The sequence below is a fragment of the Passer domesticus genome, chromosome 14 (assembly GCF_036417665.1).
Source record: "Passer domesticus isolate bPasDom1 chromosome 14, bPasDom1.hap1, whole genome shotgun sequence".
In the NCBI taxonomy this organism is placed as follows: Eukaryota; Metazoa; Chordata; class Aves; order Passeriformes; family Passeridae; genus Passer; species Passer domesticus.
In genome coordinates this window covers 8,778,633-8,796,172 of record NC_087487.1, presented here as the reverse complement: position 1 = coordinate 8,796,172, position 17,540 = coordinate 8,778,633, and the positions used below count along the sequence as shown (strand labels likewise).

Sequence of the window (17,540 nt, the reverse complement as noted above, 5' to 3'; positions counted from 1 at the left end):
CACAGCGGCACCTGCGGGGCCGCGGGCAGGGGCGGGCGGCTGCTCTGTGCGGGGCGCTGCGGAGGTGCACCGGGCACCGACAGCCCCGGCCCCGCCGTGCCGCTCCCCGCCCGGGCCGTGTCCCCTCACGGCCGCGGGCGCGGCCCCTTTAAGAGGAGGCGCCCCCTTTGAGGGCGTCGGGCGGCCTGCGCGCGCGCCGCTCGGTGTGACGTCACTGCGCGGCGCCGTGGGCCGCTCTGCCGCCATGGCCGACATGGCGGATCTGTTCGGCAGCGACGCGGACTCGGAGCCGGAGCACAAAGGTGCGGGCGGCTTCTCGCCTCCCTCTCTCTCGTTCGCTCTCCCTCCCTCCCTCCACCCGGGTGCCCCCGCCGCGGGCTGTGCCGCCCGCCCGCCTCACCTCTGCCGCGGCCCCGAGCGCGGGCGGCAGGGAGGGAGCGGGCGAGCGGCGCGGAGCCCGGGCCGGGTCCGGTGCCTGCAGGGAAGGTTGTTCGGCCGCAGCCGAGCTCTGGAAACAGTGGGACACCTGTTTTAGGTCCCTGCCGTTTTACAAATTCTTGTACGCGTTCCTGTAAATTACTTTTCAATGCAGGTGTTCTTTTATTTTCCTGTTGGAAACCGCATTTACCAGCCTCGGCAGTGAGGAGTAGCTCCATTGTCATAAACCTCCCTGGGTAGATGACTTGGATTCAATGCAGAGTGACAGTTTTAGATTTGTAGGGTCTTATAAGCCGCGTTTATATAGTTAGTTGTTTGAGTCTTCACTATTTTGTTACTTTCGTTTGTGTAATTCTTTATTCCTTCTACAGTTTTAGAATCTAGACCACAGCTTGTGGTTTGAAAGTTTTGGGCCATCCATCATTTTTCATTGTGCTGTGCCCTTATTAGCAGCCATTTCATTTTACTATTCTGGCTCCCTTTGCTGACCTTGCTGACCGTTCTCTGGAGGTTCTCTCTGGGGGCTGGGTTCTGTTTTCGGGGTTCTTGTGACAGCAGTGCACATCACCTCTCGTGCCTCCCCAGAGGGGCACCCTGACTCCTGAGGGGCCGCGTTTGTTTTGCAGACTCCGACTCCGGCTCCGACTCCGATTCCGAGCAGGAGCACGCGGGCTCCGGGAGCAACGCCTCTGGCAGCGACAGCGACCAGGACGACGACAGGGAGGCCATCAAACCCAGCAACAAGGAGCTGTTCGGAGAGGACAGCGAGGACGACGGTGCCTCCCGCCACTCGGGCAGCGACAACCACTCTGAGAGGTCCTACAACCGCTCCGAGGGCTCGGGGCACGAGGACAACGAGGACAACGAGCAGTCGGACGCGGAGCAGCGCAGCGCCTCCGAGGCCGCGCACGACGACGACGAGGACGAGCCCGAGGAGGGCAGCCACCGCTCCGAGGGAGAGGGCTCTGACAAGGCGCACTCCGAGGACGAGAAGTGGGGCAAGGAGGACAAAAGCGACCAGTCGGACGATGAGGAGAGGCAGCAGAACTCTGACGATGAGGAGAGGCAGCAGAACTCTGACGATGAGGAGAAGGTGCAGAACTCGGATGAAGATGAAAGGCCACAGGTGTCTGACGATGAGGAAAGACTCCAGAACTCGGATGAAGAGAAAATGCAGAACTCTGATGATGAGGAAAGGCCACAGGCCTCGGATGAGGAGAAGATGCAGAACTCTGACGATGATGAAAGGGCCCAGCGGTCTGAGGAGGAGAAGATGCAGAACTCTGATGATGAGGAAAGGGCCCAGCACTCCGATGAGGAGGAGCAAGAGCACAAATCTGGTAGGAATGAATACAGAAATAATGATTTGCTGCTGGTTTGTTCTCTCTTTATTGTTTTGTTCACATTGGCCTGAAAAGATTGAAGCTTCAATGTAAAGGCATTGATTTCATAGTTTTTAACTATAGTCATCTTTGCCATTTTTTTTTGATGCAGCACTTTGAGGGCTTATTAATAGAGAGGAATTTTTTAATTTGTGGACCAAAATTTTTAATTTGCTGAGAATAATTGTGCTCCTTAGCAGAGTCTGCAAGAGGCAGCGATAGTGAGGATGAAGTTCTGCGGATGAAGCGGAAGAAGCCAATTGCGTCAGATTCAGAAGCAGAGAGTGACACAGAAGGGCAGAAAGGTAAAAGCTGGGGGGGTTTGTGGGATTTTGGGTCCTTTAATCCTCCTCTTGAGCCTGCAATTCATCACCTATAAGCAAACAGACATGAGCAGTTCTGTGTGGGATGCACATGCTGATCCTCTCCACATAGCTCTGTCAAGTTTTCTCCTCTGCGAATATTCTTTCATGCATCTTTACTGAAAGATATTGAAAAATGGTTCCTTTAATCAGAGCAGTCTAGGGAACCTGTACTATGTTTTGTGATGGTTTAGCTGGCTGAGGAAGAGGCATTTATTTTCTGAGAAGTAAAACCTCCAAAATGCGTAATGAAATTTCTTTACTTCTGTTCAATTACTTGAATAAGGATTATCTTAAATTCTTCTATTGCCATTTTTCAACTTGATTTCCTTATTTGATAAATAAACCTTGCATTACGGTTGTGTGTGCATATATGTGTGGTTTAAAATTGTAATTTTTCTGCTGAAGAGCATGCAGATGTCATGGATCTGTTTGGAGGTGCCGATGACATTTCCTCAGGGAGTGATGGAGAAGACAAGCCACCAACCCCAGGACAGCCCATTGTGAGTGGACTCGACTTTTGAGATAATTAACATGCCATTGCACTCTGAAATGCAGAACACCAATTGATTTGGGTAATATTCTAGTGACATAAGTAGCATTACAGATAATTTTGCCCCAGCTGAAAGAATGATTAAAATTTTATACATAACAATATCAGATTTGTCTGCCTTCCCCCATCCCTGTTCCGCTTTTTGAACTTTAAAAAACTATAAGGAATAGTTTGATTGCTGCCAAATAAAATACAAAGCCATAACTATCTTTGGTACCTTATTGCAGCTATTTGAGAAATATTTTCATTTTTATGATAATGTTTCATCTTTTATTGATAATAGATAAAAATACCTTCTTTAATCTTGTAGAAAGTGTCCCCCAGTCTCCAGTGCTCAGCTGAAAACTCTGTTGGCTCCTTTGCTGTTCTTTATTGTCTTTGGTCTCTTGAGTTTGCACTGGTGCTTGAAGTCACTTAAAGTGCCACGTGACAATGCTGCGTTGAATTCCTTTCAATGAAAATGCCTAAATTCTTTAATCCAGATCTTCCTGACCTCTCTGTGCCTATGAATGACTTTTCTTTTAGCAAAATGTAATTATTAGAGCAGCAGCAGCCAGATAGATTTTTTTTCACTTATGCTCCTGTTCTTTTTTTCACTAGGATGAGAATGGGCTGAGTCAAGAACAGCAGGAAGAAGAGCCTATTCCAGAAACCAGAATAGAGGTAGAAATACCAAAAGTAAACACAGACTTGGGTAATGATTTGTATTTTGTGAAGCTGCCCAACTTCCTCAGTGTGGAGCCCAGGTAATTGCACATTAAATACAGGATTGATAAAGTCTTTTAGTGTTTCCCTATATTGCTTTTGTTTAGTATGTGTTTTCCCTATTTAAAGTTGTTGACATTAAGATGCGTATTTTTGGTTGTGATTAGTCAGCAGTAATGGCTGTTGTTTTCTAATCAGGTAATTTTATTATGAAGGTGGGTTTCAGCTTGATTGAATAACTTATTGTCTGTAAAAACCAGACAAAAATGTGGTTTAATTGAAAGCACATGCTGTCAGTTGAATTGTAAGCATAAGTTTAGGCTCTCAGAGATGTGAAAGGCAAATGCACTGACTTTTATGCACTTTCCAGTGATTCAAAACATCATTTTGAATTTCAGAATAAGGCCTTTTTTATTTGCATATGTTAAATGTACTATTTATGAAGAGGCTGGTTACTTGTTTTCCTATTCATCTAACCCAAACTGAAGGCATTTACTGGAATGACTAAGGAGTAGCAAAATCTATTATGAGAACTGTTTGTGATGTTAGGTTTGGCCCTAAAGGCCTCCTTCAGCACTTGCAGCACGGTGCTGTTGAATCTGATTGATCTGGGTAGTGGCTGCTACCAGTGAGAGAACTCCTGGTGATCTCTGGAGGTCAGGCAGGACCAAAAACAGAATTGTACAGTAGCAAAGTCCATCACTTTTCCCTTGAGCAGCCTAGGAACTGTGAGGAAGGAGGTTAGGGAAAGGGTTCCCCCCACTCACTCACTTGGTTCTGCAAACATTTTGTGGCACAGTCATCAGATTTTTTTTGGTGGAAGAGAGGAAAAACAATCTCATCTTCCTTTCTCTTTGGTTGGTTTTGAGATTGAAATAAAAACAAAGAAAAAATCAACAAGGATTGTGCTCTTAGAAAATCCCCAATTCACCTCATTTATGAGATATTTCTTTCATTTTATTTTCCCTGTATGATCTCCTATATTTTTTGTTCCATGCTTAACCCTGACCTCATCATGCTGACATAAGGAAACAGAATTTTCTGAGGCAGACTTGTTTTCTTCAGCTGGCACATTCAGAGAGTGTGAATGTTACCCTGTAGCTGATGGTAGAGAGGACCCTTGGGTCAGACCCCCAGGCTGGGAATCAGTGCAGTGAATTCCCTGGCTGCAGGAAGGGCTGTCCCACACTGCAGTGCCTGCTGTTGTGGGCAGGAATAATCTGAACCTCTCAAGCACCTGTTAACTTGCACAACTCTGCAATAATCTGGATTAATTTTCTTAGAAGAATAAAGAATGTGTTGTAAAATTCGTTGCAGACCTTTTGATCCCCAGTATTATGAAGATGAATTTGAAGATGAGGAGATGCTTGATGAAGAAGGTAGAACTAGGTTAAAACTCAAGGTATAGTATTCATTTTCTTTTGTCTTTTACACTCACCTAGGTACTTTCCTTCAAAGTCTGTTTCACATCTTTTGGAATAATGTTTTGAGTTTTCAGATTAGGAAAGTGTGGGCACTGACTATTTCAGTAATAAATTTTTAAAAAGCTTGATAGCTGCATTTCACCTATAAAAGCAATACTTTTCACCTTTATTTCTTTGCATTATGCCACAAATTATCAAGCCTTTCTAACTGCAATTCTTGACCTATATAGAGTGTATTTTACCACAGAATTCCTTATGAGCTAGAAAAACTGTCTTGTTTTTTCCCCCTACAGGTAGAAAACACAATACGATGGCGGATGCGACGAGATGAGGAAGGGAATGAGATCAGGGAGAGTAATGCACGGATAGTTAAATGGTCAGATGGAAGGTTAGTTTGCTCCCTTTGTTACTGAAGTAATGCAGTTGTTCTTGCTGTGACATGCAAAATTGGAAGGTCAGCAAACTTCGACATCAGTTGTGCACAGTACAAATTATTTTAGTCCCAGTGCTTTGAAAGGTTTATGCTCTGCTTAGTTTAGATTGACATATAATTATTGGCTAGATATAAAAAGGAAACATGAAGCCTTTCTCCATTTAGAAATGAGGCAAAAAATATAGACTGCAGTGGTTTTATCAAGTGACTGATGTGGGAATCTCTTTTAAGCATGTCCCTCCACTTGGGCAATGAGGTCTTTGACGTGTACAAGGCGCCGCTGCAAGGAGACCACAATCATTTGTTCATCAGACAAGGGACAGGCCTGCAAGGACAGGCTGTGTTCAAGACCAAGTTAACCTTCAGGTAAACTGCTCTTCTATATCAAATGTTGATACTGTTTTTGCAATTAAGTGTTGTAACTGGTATAGAAAGATTAGATATACCAGTTTGTAAAGCTTCAGAGCTTCACTGGTTAGTAAGAATGTGCTATTTTCCAAACTCAGTTTTTCAGTAAGATTTGTCCTACATTAGGTGTCTAAGTTGGGAATGTTGATGTGCCATTTCCTGCATTATGTAGGCTACCTATAGGATTTTGTATTCATGTTTAATTTGCATTTTTACATGTAAGTCCTCATTTGAGTCAGAAAAAATATTACTATTCCCTGAAATTAATCTTTTGTCTGAGGTACAGTTGCTATCAAGGTGGCAACTGTTTCTTGAGATATTGATGTGAACTGTGAGGAGGATGTATGTGTAGGTTGATAAGGGTCAAAGATTGTAGGATTCTAGCATAGTTAAGGGTTTAAAAGGCCGTAGAGATATTGAGTCTAGCTGTTAATGGTTGGACTGGTGATTTTACTGAGAGAAGACTTGCTGTCTCCAGTAGCTCTTACAGTGCACATAAATACTTTTTAAAAAGGGTTGATGCTTTTACTTTTGTGCAGATGAATCTAAATTCTCAAGTATGCTGGCCCTACCATTGTCTTTTGAGAATGGATATGTTCCTTAAAGAAGTTTTTAACCCCTAGCAATTTTTTACCAGGCCACACTCTACAGACAGTGCCACTCACAGGAAGATGACTCTGTCTCTGGCAGACAGATGTTCCAAGACCCAGAAAATTCGTATTTTGCCAATGGCAGGCCGTGATCCAGAGTCTCAGCGCACAGAAATGATCAAGGTACTGTGGCATGGAACTCTCCAGTCTGCTGGTTTAATCTTAATTATCACAGCTGTAATAGAGCTGGACATTTTTGAATATTCTATGTTTTATGAAAAACAGTAATGTTTTGGAGTTTTAAGCAAGAGTTCCAAACAATGGGTGTGGCTTGCAGATGGCAAAACAAGGAGAATATTTGCAGCCTTTACACTGCTGTGTAAAGAGCTACAGTAGAATATGGGAATAATGATGCTACAGTAGGATAGGAGGTGCTCTTGAGGAGGTTTGGGGTTTTTTATCGCTCAGTACCTTGCTTGTGTGTTTGGCCAGAAAGAAGAGGAGAGGCTGAGGGCTTCCATCCGCCGGGAGTCGCAGCAGCGGCGGATGCGCGAGAAGCAGCACCAGCGCGGGCTGAGCGCCAGTTACCTGGAGCCCGACCGCTACGACGAGGAGGACGAGGGGGATGATGCAATCAGTCTGGCAGCTATCAAAAACAGATACAAAGGTGGCATCAGAGGTAATCATGAACCTTAACAGCGTGTCATTGCGGCCTGTGTGATTCAGACAGGGTAATTGCACAGGAGAGCCTTGGTGAGACAGGATTTTGCCCGTTCGTTCGATACATGAGGAGACATTAATTGAATTGGTATGAGTTTATTTTGTTTACTCTGCACTTAGGTTCTGCAAACATTGTGTGGCACTAAATATAAGACATTTTTAATATTCTCTCTTCCACACCAGTTTCAGATAAACATATTTGGCTTTTTGTTTTTTTCTGGAATGTGCAGAGGAACGTGCTAGAATTTACTCTTCTGACAGTGACGAAGGCTCAGATGATGATAAAACCCAAAGACTACTCAAAGCAAAGAAACTTAATAGTGATGAGGTAAGAGAAGGACTTTGTTCTTAAGCTGCTCATTTTTTAATGAGGAACATTTCCTTCACTAAATCTAGTGTTTAAACTTGGGGCTTCTGTGGTTTCATTCACACCATGATGAATGTGTTATTTGACTTGGCATGCTTTCCATGGTAATTAATCACCAATTTCTTATGCACTGCATTAGTTCACAGACCTGAGTGATTCCCAAAGGAGGACACTATTGTTATTGCTGATTTAAAGATGGAAAAATTTATGCAGAGTTATGTAAAATGAATTTACTGAAATTATGCAAGCAGTAAGAAGACTTAATCTTGGAATCCTAGTGCAGTGTTACCTAAGTTACATGGTCCTCTCCTGTTTATTATGGAAATGGTGGAAGCATTTTCACATAGTATTTCTGCTCTTTTTAAATAGAAGAGTTAAAAAAACTGAGTTAAAAAGACTTATTGTCCTTTACTAAACATACATGTCCCATCACCCCAGCATCATCTGAAACATTGGGCCCTGATCAAATTAACTGTTAGCTACAGCAGTAGTGCTGTTTCCCAATCTAATTGGTGTTTTATTGGTTTGTAATTTATGACTGCTGGGTCTTATTAACCGAGTTTTTGTGAACATTGTATTTGAGGTTCAGTTCAAGTCTGTCACTGCTGATACAGCACTGCAGTGTTACACAAGGAGTAAGCTGCTCTCATTTTCATTTCTGTGCTGTGTTTCCTGTAAAGTCCCAGGGAGGCCTCACTCCCCAGCCCCCTGGGTGTTTTCTGTGTGCTGAATGCAGGTTCTTGATACTCTTACAGTCAGCTGAATTATTTGCACTAACAGGCATTGTAATGTGAAGTGGAATTAGTAAAAACTAGTTTTGTCTTCTAAAGACATAGATTCCTGGATTTTTATGATACATCAGAAAAATTTAATATATCAGGGAATATGACAGCCATAGCAAGCCATGTAGACAAATCTGTCATTTTGTGAGCCCTGTGAGCATTTGTTAGTAGAAATTGAATTGTTTATTTTTAAGACTCTTACTAGATGTGTTAGTTCATGATACAGCAATGTGAGGACTTGTCAGTTCCATTCTCCCAGAAGAAAAGGTCTAATCAGCAGCACTTCTCTGCTGCCTGAGGAGCAGCAGCCTCCATTTTAAAGAGTGGCTGGAAGGTAATGCTGCTGCGGGGCCGTGGAGTGGTGCTGCAGTGTCACAGAAAGCCCCAGTGCTGCTCCAGTTCCTGTGTTCACTGCCCGCAGGGGGAGTGTGCTGTTCAGTGCCTACCCACACATGTGGAGCTCTGGCTTCCTTGTACTCTCACTCGCTTTTACCTGCTGTCAGTCAGCAGCACAGCACAAATCTCTGTGCTGATAACAATTTGTTACCGTTACTGCAAATGTCAGTCTGTTATTAATAATATACTTTATCACCACACAGCAAGTAGTTTCACTGTTGCTGCAGTTAATGGGGATATTCTGCTGAACAGGAAGATGACTCACTGAACAATAGCCCAGCTAGATTACAAGAGAATGTTTGTTCTGAGGAAGAAGCTATCATTGAGATTCCCACCCCTGTTAATTTCTGTTTTCCCTGCTTAAAATTCCTTCGTAACTGCGATTCTCCCGGTACGTACTGAACACGTTAATATAGAATCAAATGCTTTTGGATAAATAATTATTCCTCGGAGTTCTGAAACACTAAAGTTATAGAACTCAATCTTTCCTCCTTAAAATCCAAGCAAGTTGCTTTAAAAAAAAAACCAAACCAACAAACAAAACCAAACCCCCACTTCCAAAACCAACAAATGGAAAAAGGGATGAGGTTACTTAGGCCTGAGAGTATTTTTAAAGATACACTTCTTTTTAGCTATAGTTGAGTTACCACTTGTTCCTCATGTCACTATTGATGAGTTTTGTATGAACAACTCATGATTTAAAATGTTGTTTGGATGGATGATTCAAACTGAACTCATGGAAATAAACATGGAGCAAAAATCAACCTGTTGACTCCATGACCTAAAAACTGAAGATCAACCCTATAAAAGTCTTTATGGTATTTCTTGTAAGCAGGTAATTAACTCAGTGATTTGAGTTCCCTTGACCAGCTTTTTGCAGCCTCATAAACTATAAACTGTTACATATCTTGGACTGTTAACTGGCGTTGATTCTGAGTGATTCCTCCTATTTTTTTTTATTTATGCCAGAGAGCAGTTAGTTTAGTTTTGTCTTTCTGATGAGCAAAATGCCTGCCCACTTCCTGAATTCCTTCTTTGCTTGAGTAGCTCTGATTCAGGCCATACAGGTATAAATAGTCTGAAAACTTAGCAAAGCTGCAGGGGCTGCTGCAGGGAGTGTGTCTGTGTGCTGGAGAACTCACTGCAAATTCGAGGAGGTGTCCATGCTCATGAGACCTCTGAGAGTGCCCCTCATGCTGTAAATGCAGATATTGCAGAGAGACTCTGTGCATGCCATGCTCAGGCAGAGCAGGTGTGGATGCAGGGCCAGCAAGGGGATGGAGCTGCAGCTTCCTGGACCCTCCTGCTCTGGGGTGTGACACTGGGAGCAGCCACCGAGTGCTGAGGGTGAGGACTGGCACAGAACCAGCCCTCCTTCACAGTAGCACAGAATGGAAAAACTACAAGTAGTAATTTTGCTTTTCTTACAAGAAAGACTTTGAGGTCTTTTTGTTATTGTTCTGTGTTTTTTCTACCTCAGCTGGAAGTAGGGTGGTTTATTTTTGTCATTCTTTTGCCTTCAGGAGGGTGAACCTTCTGGAAAGAGAAAAGCAGATGATGATGACAAAGCAAGTAAGAAGCCTAAGAAATACGTGATCAGTGATGAAGAGGAAGAAGATGATGATTAATAATAAGGAAGCGCAGCAGTTGATTTTTTTGTTGTTGTTTTTTCTATATATATGTTTATATATATTGTACAGTTCTGTTAGAGCACAGATGTAAGTAACCATAAGGGGCTTATTTTGATAAAGGAAAATTCCTAAGTCTGCGTTTCTGGTGTGAATAAAGTTTTTTTGACTTCCTTTGACTTTTAAGAGTTTTGTCTCATTGCAGCAAATGTTGCACCAGGGATTGTCACAGTGCTGATTTTAATCTTGCACAGTGCATTTCAGTTTTGAGAACTGTAGTAGCTGTTTACCAAGTGAATTGGTCGTTAACTTAGTGAGTTCATTAGGAGAAGCCATGCTAACCTCTGTGGAATGATTAAATGAGAAGTGTGCCCGACCAGGGTGTGATGATGGAGCTTGCTAAGAACATACAGTGGTACAGTGCAACTCTGTTTCTTCCCTAGATATTCCTTATTTCCTGTTTACTGGACAGTACATTACTATGCTGGTAGAATTTGCTGACTAAAAATATTTCTTGCCATGTTTGAGTAAATCATTTTAACTGCATGAAATTCACAGTTAACTGATCACATAAGATGTTTCTTTTTCATGCATTGAAGTCCAAAATGAATATTTGCATCTTGCCAGAGCAGTAATAATAATAATAATAACAACAATAATAATATTCATGTGCTAGTGATGTAAATGTCAGAGTGAAAGCACTTATTTCAACAAAACTGACATTTCTGCCAGCAGAGCTGAAAGTCTCCTTTAAAAGGTGAAATTAATCACGGTGCAAAAAATGCAACATGACAATTGTGTCTCACAATCTCATGTAATTCTTATGATGCCATTTCCTCTTGTTTCTGGTAGGTTTTATAAATATTTTTTTTAGCTGGGATGTCACTGGAGGAGAATGTTCTAGACAGAACCATTGCTGTGCTTACACTTTTTAAAAACACCTTATTTGACAATACAATACCAGCTGTAAAACAGCAGAAGAAATGGCTGAACTTTTCCACTCTTTCAGAGATGAAATACCATGTGCAGTTTTTCTCACTGATGAGAGAGCATGCATATGTCTTCTGTGCTTTCAGCTTTCTTCTTTTGGCTGACTTCTCACACAGTCCTGCAGAGCCTGAATGTGACTTGAAGCTGAGAAAGCAGAAGTAGCTGAACTCCCCTACAATCGAAACCATTGAGTGATGCTGTGCAAAGTTTATGATGTGGATTTGTGCTACACAAGCTGAAATAAAGTAGCTGGTAGTTATTGAAGAGGGACTGGTCCCCATCTCTCTCCTGCCAAACTGAATTTGGCTTTTTTTCTAAAACAGAAGGGAGAAAGTGCTTCTTAATAACCATTTTGTTTGTGACATTGCCTGGCTCTTTGACTTAGAGCTTTCAGCCTGGACACCTTGCCTTTGTCACCTTTAACTGGGATAGTTGTTTGCCACAATGCTGTGCCTCCACTTCTCCTGTCTGGAAGGCACAGGAGCCTTCTGGCTGCAGAGCACACAGCTCTGCATGTGTTAATATTTTCTGCTGAGCAGCTGACTGCACTGGAGACTGCGAGTAAGAAAAAGTGAAAAAATTCAGCTTGGAAGTCTGAAGGCCTGAGAAACTCTTTTTTTATACTTAAATACTTATCTGAGAATTTCTGTGCCTCTTTAATGTGCAGATGAAGTCCCCCAGCTGCTGGAATTTTGACCCTGTAATCCTCTTTGTTTAGACCTCTGCTGGGAGGCTGGCTCCTTACATGAGGTTACCTGCTCTCCACTGGTAACCTTCTCAGGAAGAAGCCAGTTTAGGAAGGGACTCATTCTACATGGATGTAACATGCTGTACTTTCACATAAAAGCCTCCCAGATACCTCTAAAATAACAAATTTGGCATATGGAAAAGACAGCATAATTTCACTGGTAATGTGTTTACTTTTATAACAGTTTAATGGAAATGTTGGCTATTTTTATTTTTACTATACTCCTCAGAATGAAAATGTTTTAATCACTTTTGTAAGTTTGATGCTGACTAAGCCTTTACTAAGTAAGTGGTCCACTTTAGCTTCCAAAAATGAGGCTTTTTGTGGATTACAAAGATGAAAAGAAGTAATTTTTTACACTGTCCTCTTTTGTAAATTGCTCCTTTAAAGTTTTATTAAAATTTGGACTTTTAGAAAGTGTTTTCTCAGCTTAAATTGGTTTAACAATCATCTTGTAATTAAAGTCACTTGAATGAACTTAGCCTTATCCCCAGTATTTTTTCAGTTGTGGGTCCAATGTATGGTTTTATTTAACTCGAAGACAGATTTTGCTCTCCCTTTTCCCAGCCTCCCAGTCTGTCTGTTGATGGAATGAGGGTTCATAAAGCCTGTTTTAGTGCCTGGTGAGTACTTGTGGTGGGTTGGTAAAAGATTCAGGTGTGCTGCAGTGTCAAGAGACTCAGCCCTGACCTCGCACTGCCTGAGTGGGCTCTGCTGTGAAAGCAAAATACTCCAGGTAGGAGGGGGGCAGATCCCTGAGGAAATAAGTTTTCTCCTTCCTAAGTAGGATGTGCAAATGAAGCTATCTTGGGAAGAAAGACAAGTACCTCCAGTGGAAAGTACAGGAATTACTAGATGTTCTCTAAAGTCATCAGGACAAAATGGTCTTTATTTCAGCACTCAGTGCAGCGTGCAGTCACAGGCTGTGCCTGGTCTGTCCGTGTTCATTTCAGGTCTGGGCTGAAACCTTTCCAGAAATTTGCCAAACCAGCCAGGAAGCAGCAGCACAGCTGCCACAGGGCAGGTTTGAACAGGGGCTGTCAGAGCCCAGGGGGGTCACAGGGAGCAGCCCTGGCACTGGGATGTCCTGGGAGTTTCTCTAGCCTTCAGGTCAGGGAGGAGCAGCCCAGCTGAGCACAGCATCCTGAAGGCATTGCTGCCCACTGACCAAAGTATTCCATTATGGAACTACATCTTCAAATAAACCCAAGGGCACTTCCTTCTCTTGCAGTCATGGATAGTGGGAATATATAAGGAATATATTGACTTTTATCTTGACAGCCAGCTAATTTGATCTGGCTGCCCTTACTGTAGACATGCTGGGTAGGATGTTGCTGTGAATAAAAGTGTTTGCTGGGTATTAAAATAGCCACATCTAATTTTAAATATCCTTAATTCCAATGAGATGAAAAAATATGGGACAGGGGAATGAATATTCAAAGATACCAAGTGTTGTCCTGTAGTGACTGAATGAGCTCCAGAGTTTTCTGCAGCTCTAACTGCCCCTGTTCTTATCACAGAGGTAACATCTGTGCATCTATTTAGGTTATTTATGGTGCTTGTCTGGTTGATAATTAGGTTTGTGTCTGCTGTGACTGGTTAGGTCATGTTTTCCCAGGATCTCCACTTGCAAATGGCTGTTTTTTGTTTTAGAATAAGAGTGTTGTAGAGAGCTCCTTCAGAAGGGCTCCTTCCTGCCCACATCAGGGTTGGTGCTGCAGTCAGCTCAGCCCACTGCACTGTGCTTTCCCCTCATCTAAGGGGCTGCAGATTCTTTTGGAAGCAGTGGGTTTGCACTTGTTGTGGCTGAAGGCTTTTCTGTTGAGAGCTGAGTGAGTGATACTGCTGTTTTCACAGTAGGGTCAGGGCACAAGGAATAAAGAGCAAAGATGGGGAAGTTTCACACCTGAGCCCTGTTAAGACCCTTGGTGACAGTGAGCTCTGGGAAGCTCTTCAGAACAGGTGCTTTGGCTGCAGGTAGGCTTTGGCACAGGGAATCCCAGGGGCTCTCAGGCTGGGAGGGAGCCATAAGGATGGTGAGTCCAGCTCACTGCTCCTCAGAGCTGCTTCAAACTAAACCATGGGACTGAGAGCAGTCAAACACTTCTGGAACTCTGCCAGGCTTGGTGCTGTGACCTGGGGCAGCTGCTCCAGTGCCCAGCCACCCTCTGGGCAAGGAGCCTTCTCTAAATGTCCAAGCTGAGCTTCCCTGACACAGCTTCCCCATCTCCCCGTGTCCGTGGCTGCTCCCCAGGGCTCAGCCCCTGCTCCCTCGAGGCAGGGGGAGGCTGCAGAGTGCTCCCCTCCATGGCCCTGCTGCCTGGGGGCCACTTGCAGCTGGGCATCACTTTAGAGTCATTCTCAATTAATTCTAGATGATTCCAGCTTGGACTGTGTCTTTGTAAAAAACTGCTGCTTTGATAGTGTCCTGAAGTTCCTTCTCCCAAAGGAATCCTTGTTTAGAAAAGTCAGTCACTAGAGAATGTTGATTCTTTCTGTGCTAAGGAGATGCTGTGAGCATCTATGTTGGTGTGTTCCCTTTGCTCAGAGCAGAAGAACCTTCCTGTATGAGTGAGCCAAAATTCATGAGGGGTAGATAAGGAGGGATTGGTGTTTTATGAATATCATTCCCAGTTTTTTTTCACATATATAATATATATTACTATACATATATCCATATATATATATGTCTCTATATTTAGATATATTAATATACATGGAATGTGTATTTTTCACTTCTCATGTCTCTCATGGTCAAAACTTCTTTTAAATCTACAGATGAAAATACTTACTGGGCATGATTGCAAAGTGACCGCATTTAAACTGAGAACATTTCACTAATCTGTGGATATGTTACCCTTTTGCAAATCCTGTTTGATCTCTGAGAAATAAATAGGATTATTCTGGCTCTCAGACTTTCTCAAACACTAAACTTCAGTAGCTCTGGCATGCAGCACCATGTATGTGGTTGTCTGTCGAAGATTTAGTCCTGCCACAGCACAACATTGCTAGATACTGGGGAAAATAAATTTCTGAATGCTGCACTGCCAGTTTGAAGACTTCTGTCACTTTGTAATTTGGTACTTTGGTGGACATCAGGGCTGCTGTTTTCCTCAGTTATTTACTGCCTCTGCTCCTGTTTTTTCCTTGGGACAACTTTCCCTTCAGTTAGCCAGCAAAATTTTTGAGTAAACTGGATTATCTGAGATTTTTCAAGCCATTTAAATATCCTTAATACAAGTGCAATGACATTTATTAGGGGCATTCTGGATTTACATGATGGGAATTACATAAATGTGCAAAGCATTGTGATTGCAGTGTGTTCTTACAAATACTTACACCTCTGCAGAAGTCCCACACTGGGTGCAGCAGCATTTTAAAGTCTGATTTCTGGCTCTGAAGTTACTTGCCAGAGATCCAGACTTGCTGAAAGGCTGGGAAGAGGCTTCTGTTGGAAAAGCAGATGAGCTCATGCTACTGTCAAGAACTGAGGCTGTGGGTTGGGAAAGGTTGAGAGTGCTGACCTGGATGTTTGGGACAGTTCACACTTTGGACATAGCACTGGGTATGACAGTAGTTTACATCTGACACTCACTTTCCTGCACAAAATGCAATTCCCAGACAAGCTGGAAGGAAGCTTGTTTGGGGAAATAAATTATTTTGAGCGTCATGGACTCCTTTTGAGCCTCTCTTTACCTCTGTTTTTGCTTTCCTTCTTGTCTGCCTTTCACAATTTATTAAATCTCTTCAGACTTTCCTGGGCCAAACAGGTTTCTGTTGTTACACAACATCATCCAAGGTGTGCTGGCAGATCAGCTCTGTTGCCAGGGGTCTGGACATGAGATCTCCAGCTTTTTGACACAGTTAAGGTGTCACATTTGAGCTGTGTGAGAGGATCTCTGGCAGTGGTTTAGGACTGGTGTATTGCATGCTCTGGGGCTGAACTCTGAGCAAACTTTTTCCCCCCCCCCCAGCAGACTGTGACTGTAAAATTTTAGAAGAGTAATAGCCTTTCCAAAGTTATTACAGATTTTAGGTAGGTTGGCTTTTTGAAGAACTTTATGGTATTTGCCGGGATCCTCGTGGCAGGAAGGAATGATTAATCTGACTCCATGTTCTCAGAAGGTTAATTTATTATTTTATGATACTATATTAAAGAATACTATACTATATTCTACTAAAGAAAACAGAAAGGAGACTTACAGAATGCTAAAGAGATAATAATGAAAACTTGTGACTCTCGCCAGAGTCCTGACACAGCTTGGCACTGGTTGGCCAATGAGACAAAATAATTCACAGCAGAATCCAATGAAACAATCTCCAAACACATTCCACATGGGAGCACAACACAGGAGAAGTAAAGGAGGTAAGACTTGTTTTCCTTTTTCTGAGGCTTCTCAGCTTCCCAGAAGAAAAATCCTGGGCGAAGGGATTTTTCCAGAGAATCTGAACACCACAGACTTTGATTTTGAACAAGCCCAGCTTTTAGGTTTTTCTTACACCACGTTGTTTCCAAAACCTGAAAAGCTTTAAGATTAAAGGAAACCTGACAATAAATAGAGGGGAGAAGTCTTGTTGTTTTGGGAGCAGAGCTGCTGGCAGGTGTTTGCTCTCACAGAGGGGCTCTGTGGGTGAAGCTGGGTCTGTCCCAAAGTGCAGCTGCCTGCTGCAGGGCCCCTGCCCTGGGGCAGGGTTGGGGTGCAGGAGGGGGCAGTCCCTGCTTTGGAGGTGTCAGACCCTGCCCTCTCACACGGGGGGTGCTGCAGCCAAGGCTCAGAGAGGCAGAATGTTATTTCTTGCACTTTGGGAAATGTGGCAATTAATGAAGAGTGGGCTCACAAATAAAAAAACCCAGGCATGCCCCAGCTTTCTATAAACACCCTAATTACCCATTACAAGTTGTCTGCCAGAAGGATGTGTTTTTCAAGTCGTTATTCCAGATGGTTCTTTCCAAGCCATATAAATATATGTGTTTTTAAACTGGCAACAAAGAGGGCGATAAAATAAACCGGAAAATTGCATTATATATTAAAATTAAAAAATTAAACATAATTTTTTAAAAAAGAAGAGTACATACTAATGCAATTTAGGCTGAAAAAAAAAAAAACCAACCCTGTATTCAGCAATGAAGGCGTGAGGTCTCTGCCTGTCCCACAGCCCTGAGCTCGGGCAGGGAGTGGAGCAGCCCCAGGCAGCTCCTGCTGGAGCCCAGCTGGGCCAGGAGCTGCTGAGCCCGTGCAGCTCCAGCACGTGCCTGCCCTCCCATCACTCAGGGCTCATCCTTGCACCCGAGGCTGCGGGCTCGCCCTGTGCTGCTGCTGCAAGGCAGGGCTGCACTTCTGCTCCCAAGTGCTTGGCTGTTGCCCGAGTTATGGTGTGTTCAGCGTTTCTCAGGCTAGGTGTAATTTTATTCTGCTCCAAGATGGTTTATGGGAAGGGTCCTGAGAGCTGTGAACAGTGCTGGGGTTTGGGCTGTGTGTGAAAGCTCTCTGAGGCTCAGGTGGTGAATTTGGGGCCGTGGTGTGGCATGGCAGCTCGCCTTACAAACCCCTTAAAGGTTTAGAAAGCAGGGAAATGTTTGTGAGATGCAGAGAGCAGCAAACCTCTGAAGCCA

The 17,540-nt window shown here is 43.3% G+C and overlaps 1 protein-coding gene across 6 annotated transcripts; it reads left to right on the top strand.

Annotated features, from left to right (window-relative positions):
- The first annotated feature begins 170 nt into the window (after positions 1 to 170).
- On the top strand, positions 171 to 10,367 carry LEO1 (LEO1 homolog, Paf1/RNA polymerase II complex component). 6 transcript variants are annotated; one of them, XM_064388696.1, is made up of 13 exons: positions 171 to 302; positions 1,065 to 1,778; positions 2,021 to 2,125; positions 2,591 to 2,685; positions 3,336 to 3,481; positions 4,758 to 4,842; positions 5,158 to 5,252; positions 5,529 to 5,663; positions 6,343 to 6,478; positions 6,788 to 6,974; positions 7,246 to 7,343; positions 8,813 to 8,951; positions 10,084 to 10,227. In XM_064388696.1, exons 1-13 carry the CDS (start codon positions 245 to 247, stop codon positions 10,089 to 10,091), a joined length of 2,001 nt encoding a protein of 666 aa, XP_064244766.1. In that variant the 5' UTR covers positions 171 to 244; the 3' UTR covers positions 10,092 to 10,227. The 6 variants fall into 6 exon arrangements, with proteins under 6 accessions (XP_064244766.1, XP_064244765.1, XP_064244770.1 ...); XM_064388695.1 differs by having other exon boundaries at positions 2,018 to 2,125; XM_064388700.1 differs by lacking the exon at positions 8,813 to 8,951 and having other exon boundaries at positions 7,246 to 7,342; positions 10,087 to 10,367.
- The last annotated feature ends 7,173 nt before the right edge of the window (positions 10,368 to 17,540 follow it).

Coding starts and splice junctions, on each gene's coding strand:
- LEO1 (XM_064388695.1), top strand. CDS start 245: ATGGCCGACATGGCGGATCTGTTCGGCAGCGACGCGGACTCGGAGCCG. Junction 2,126..2,590: donor TGACACAGAAGGGCAGAAAG/GTAAAAGCTGGG, acceptor TTTCTGCTGAAG/AGCATGCAGATGTCATGGAT. Junction 5,253..5,528: donor GTTAAATGGTCAGATGGAAG/GTTAGTTTGCTC, acceptor ATCTCTTTTAAG/CATGTCCCTCCACTTGGGCA.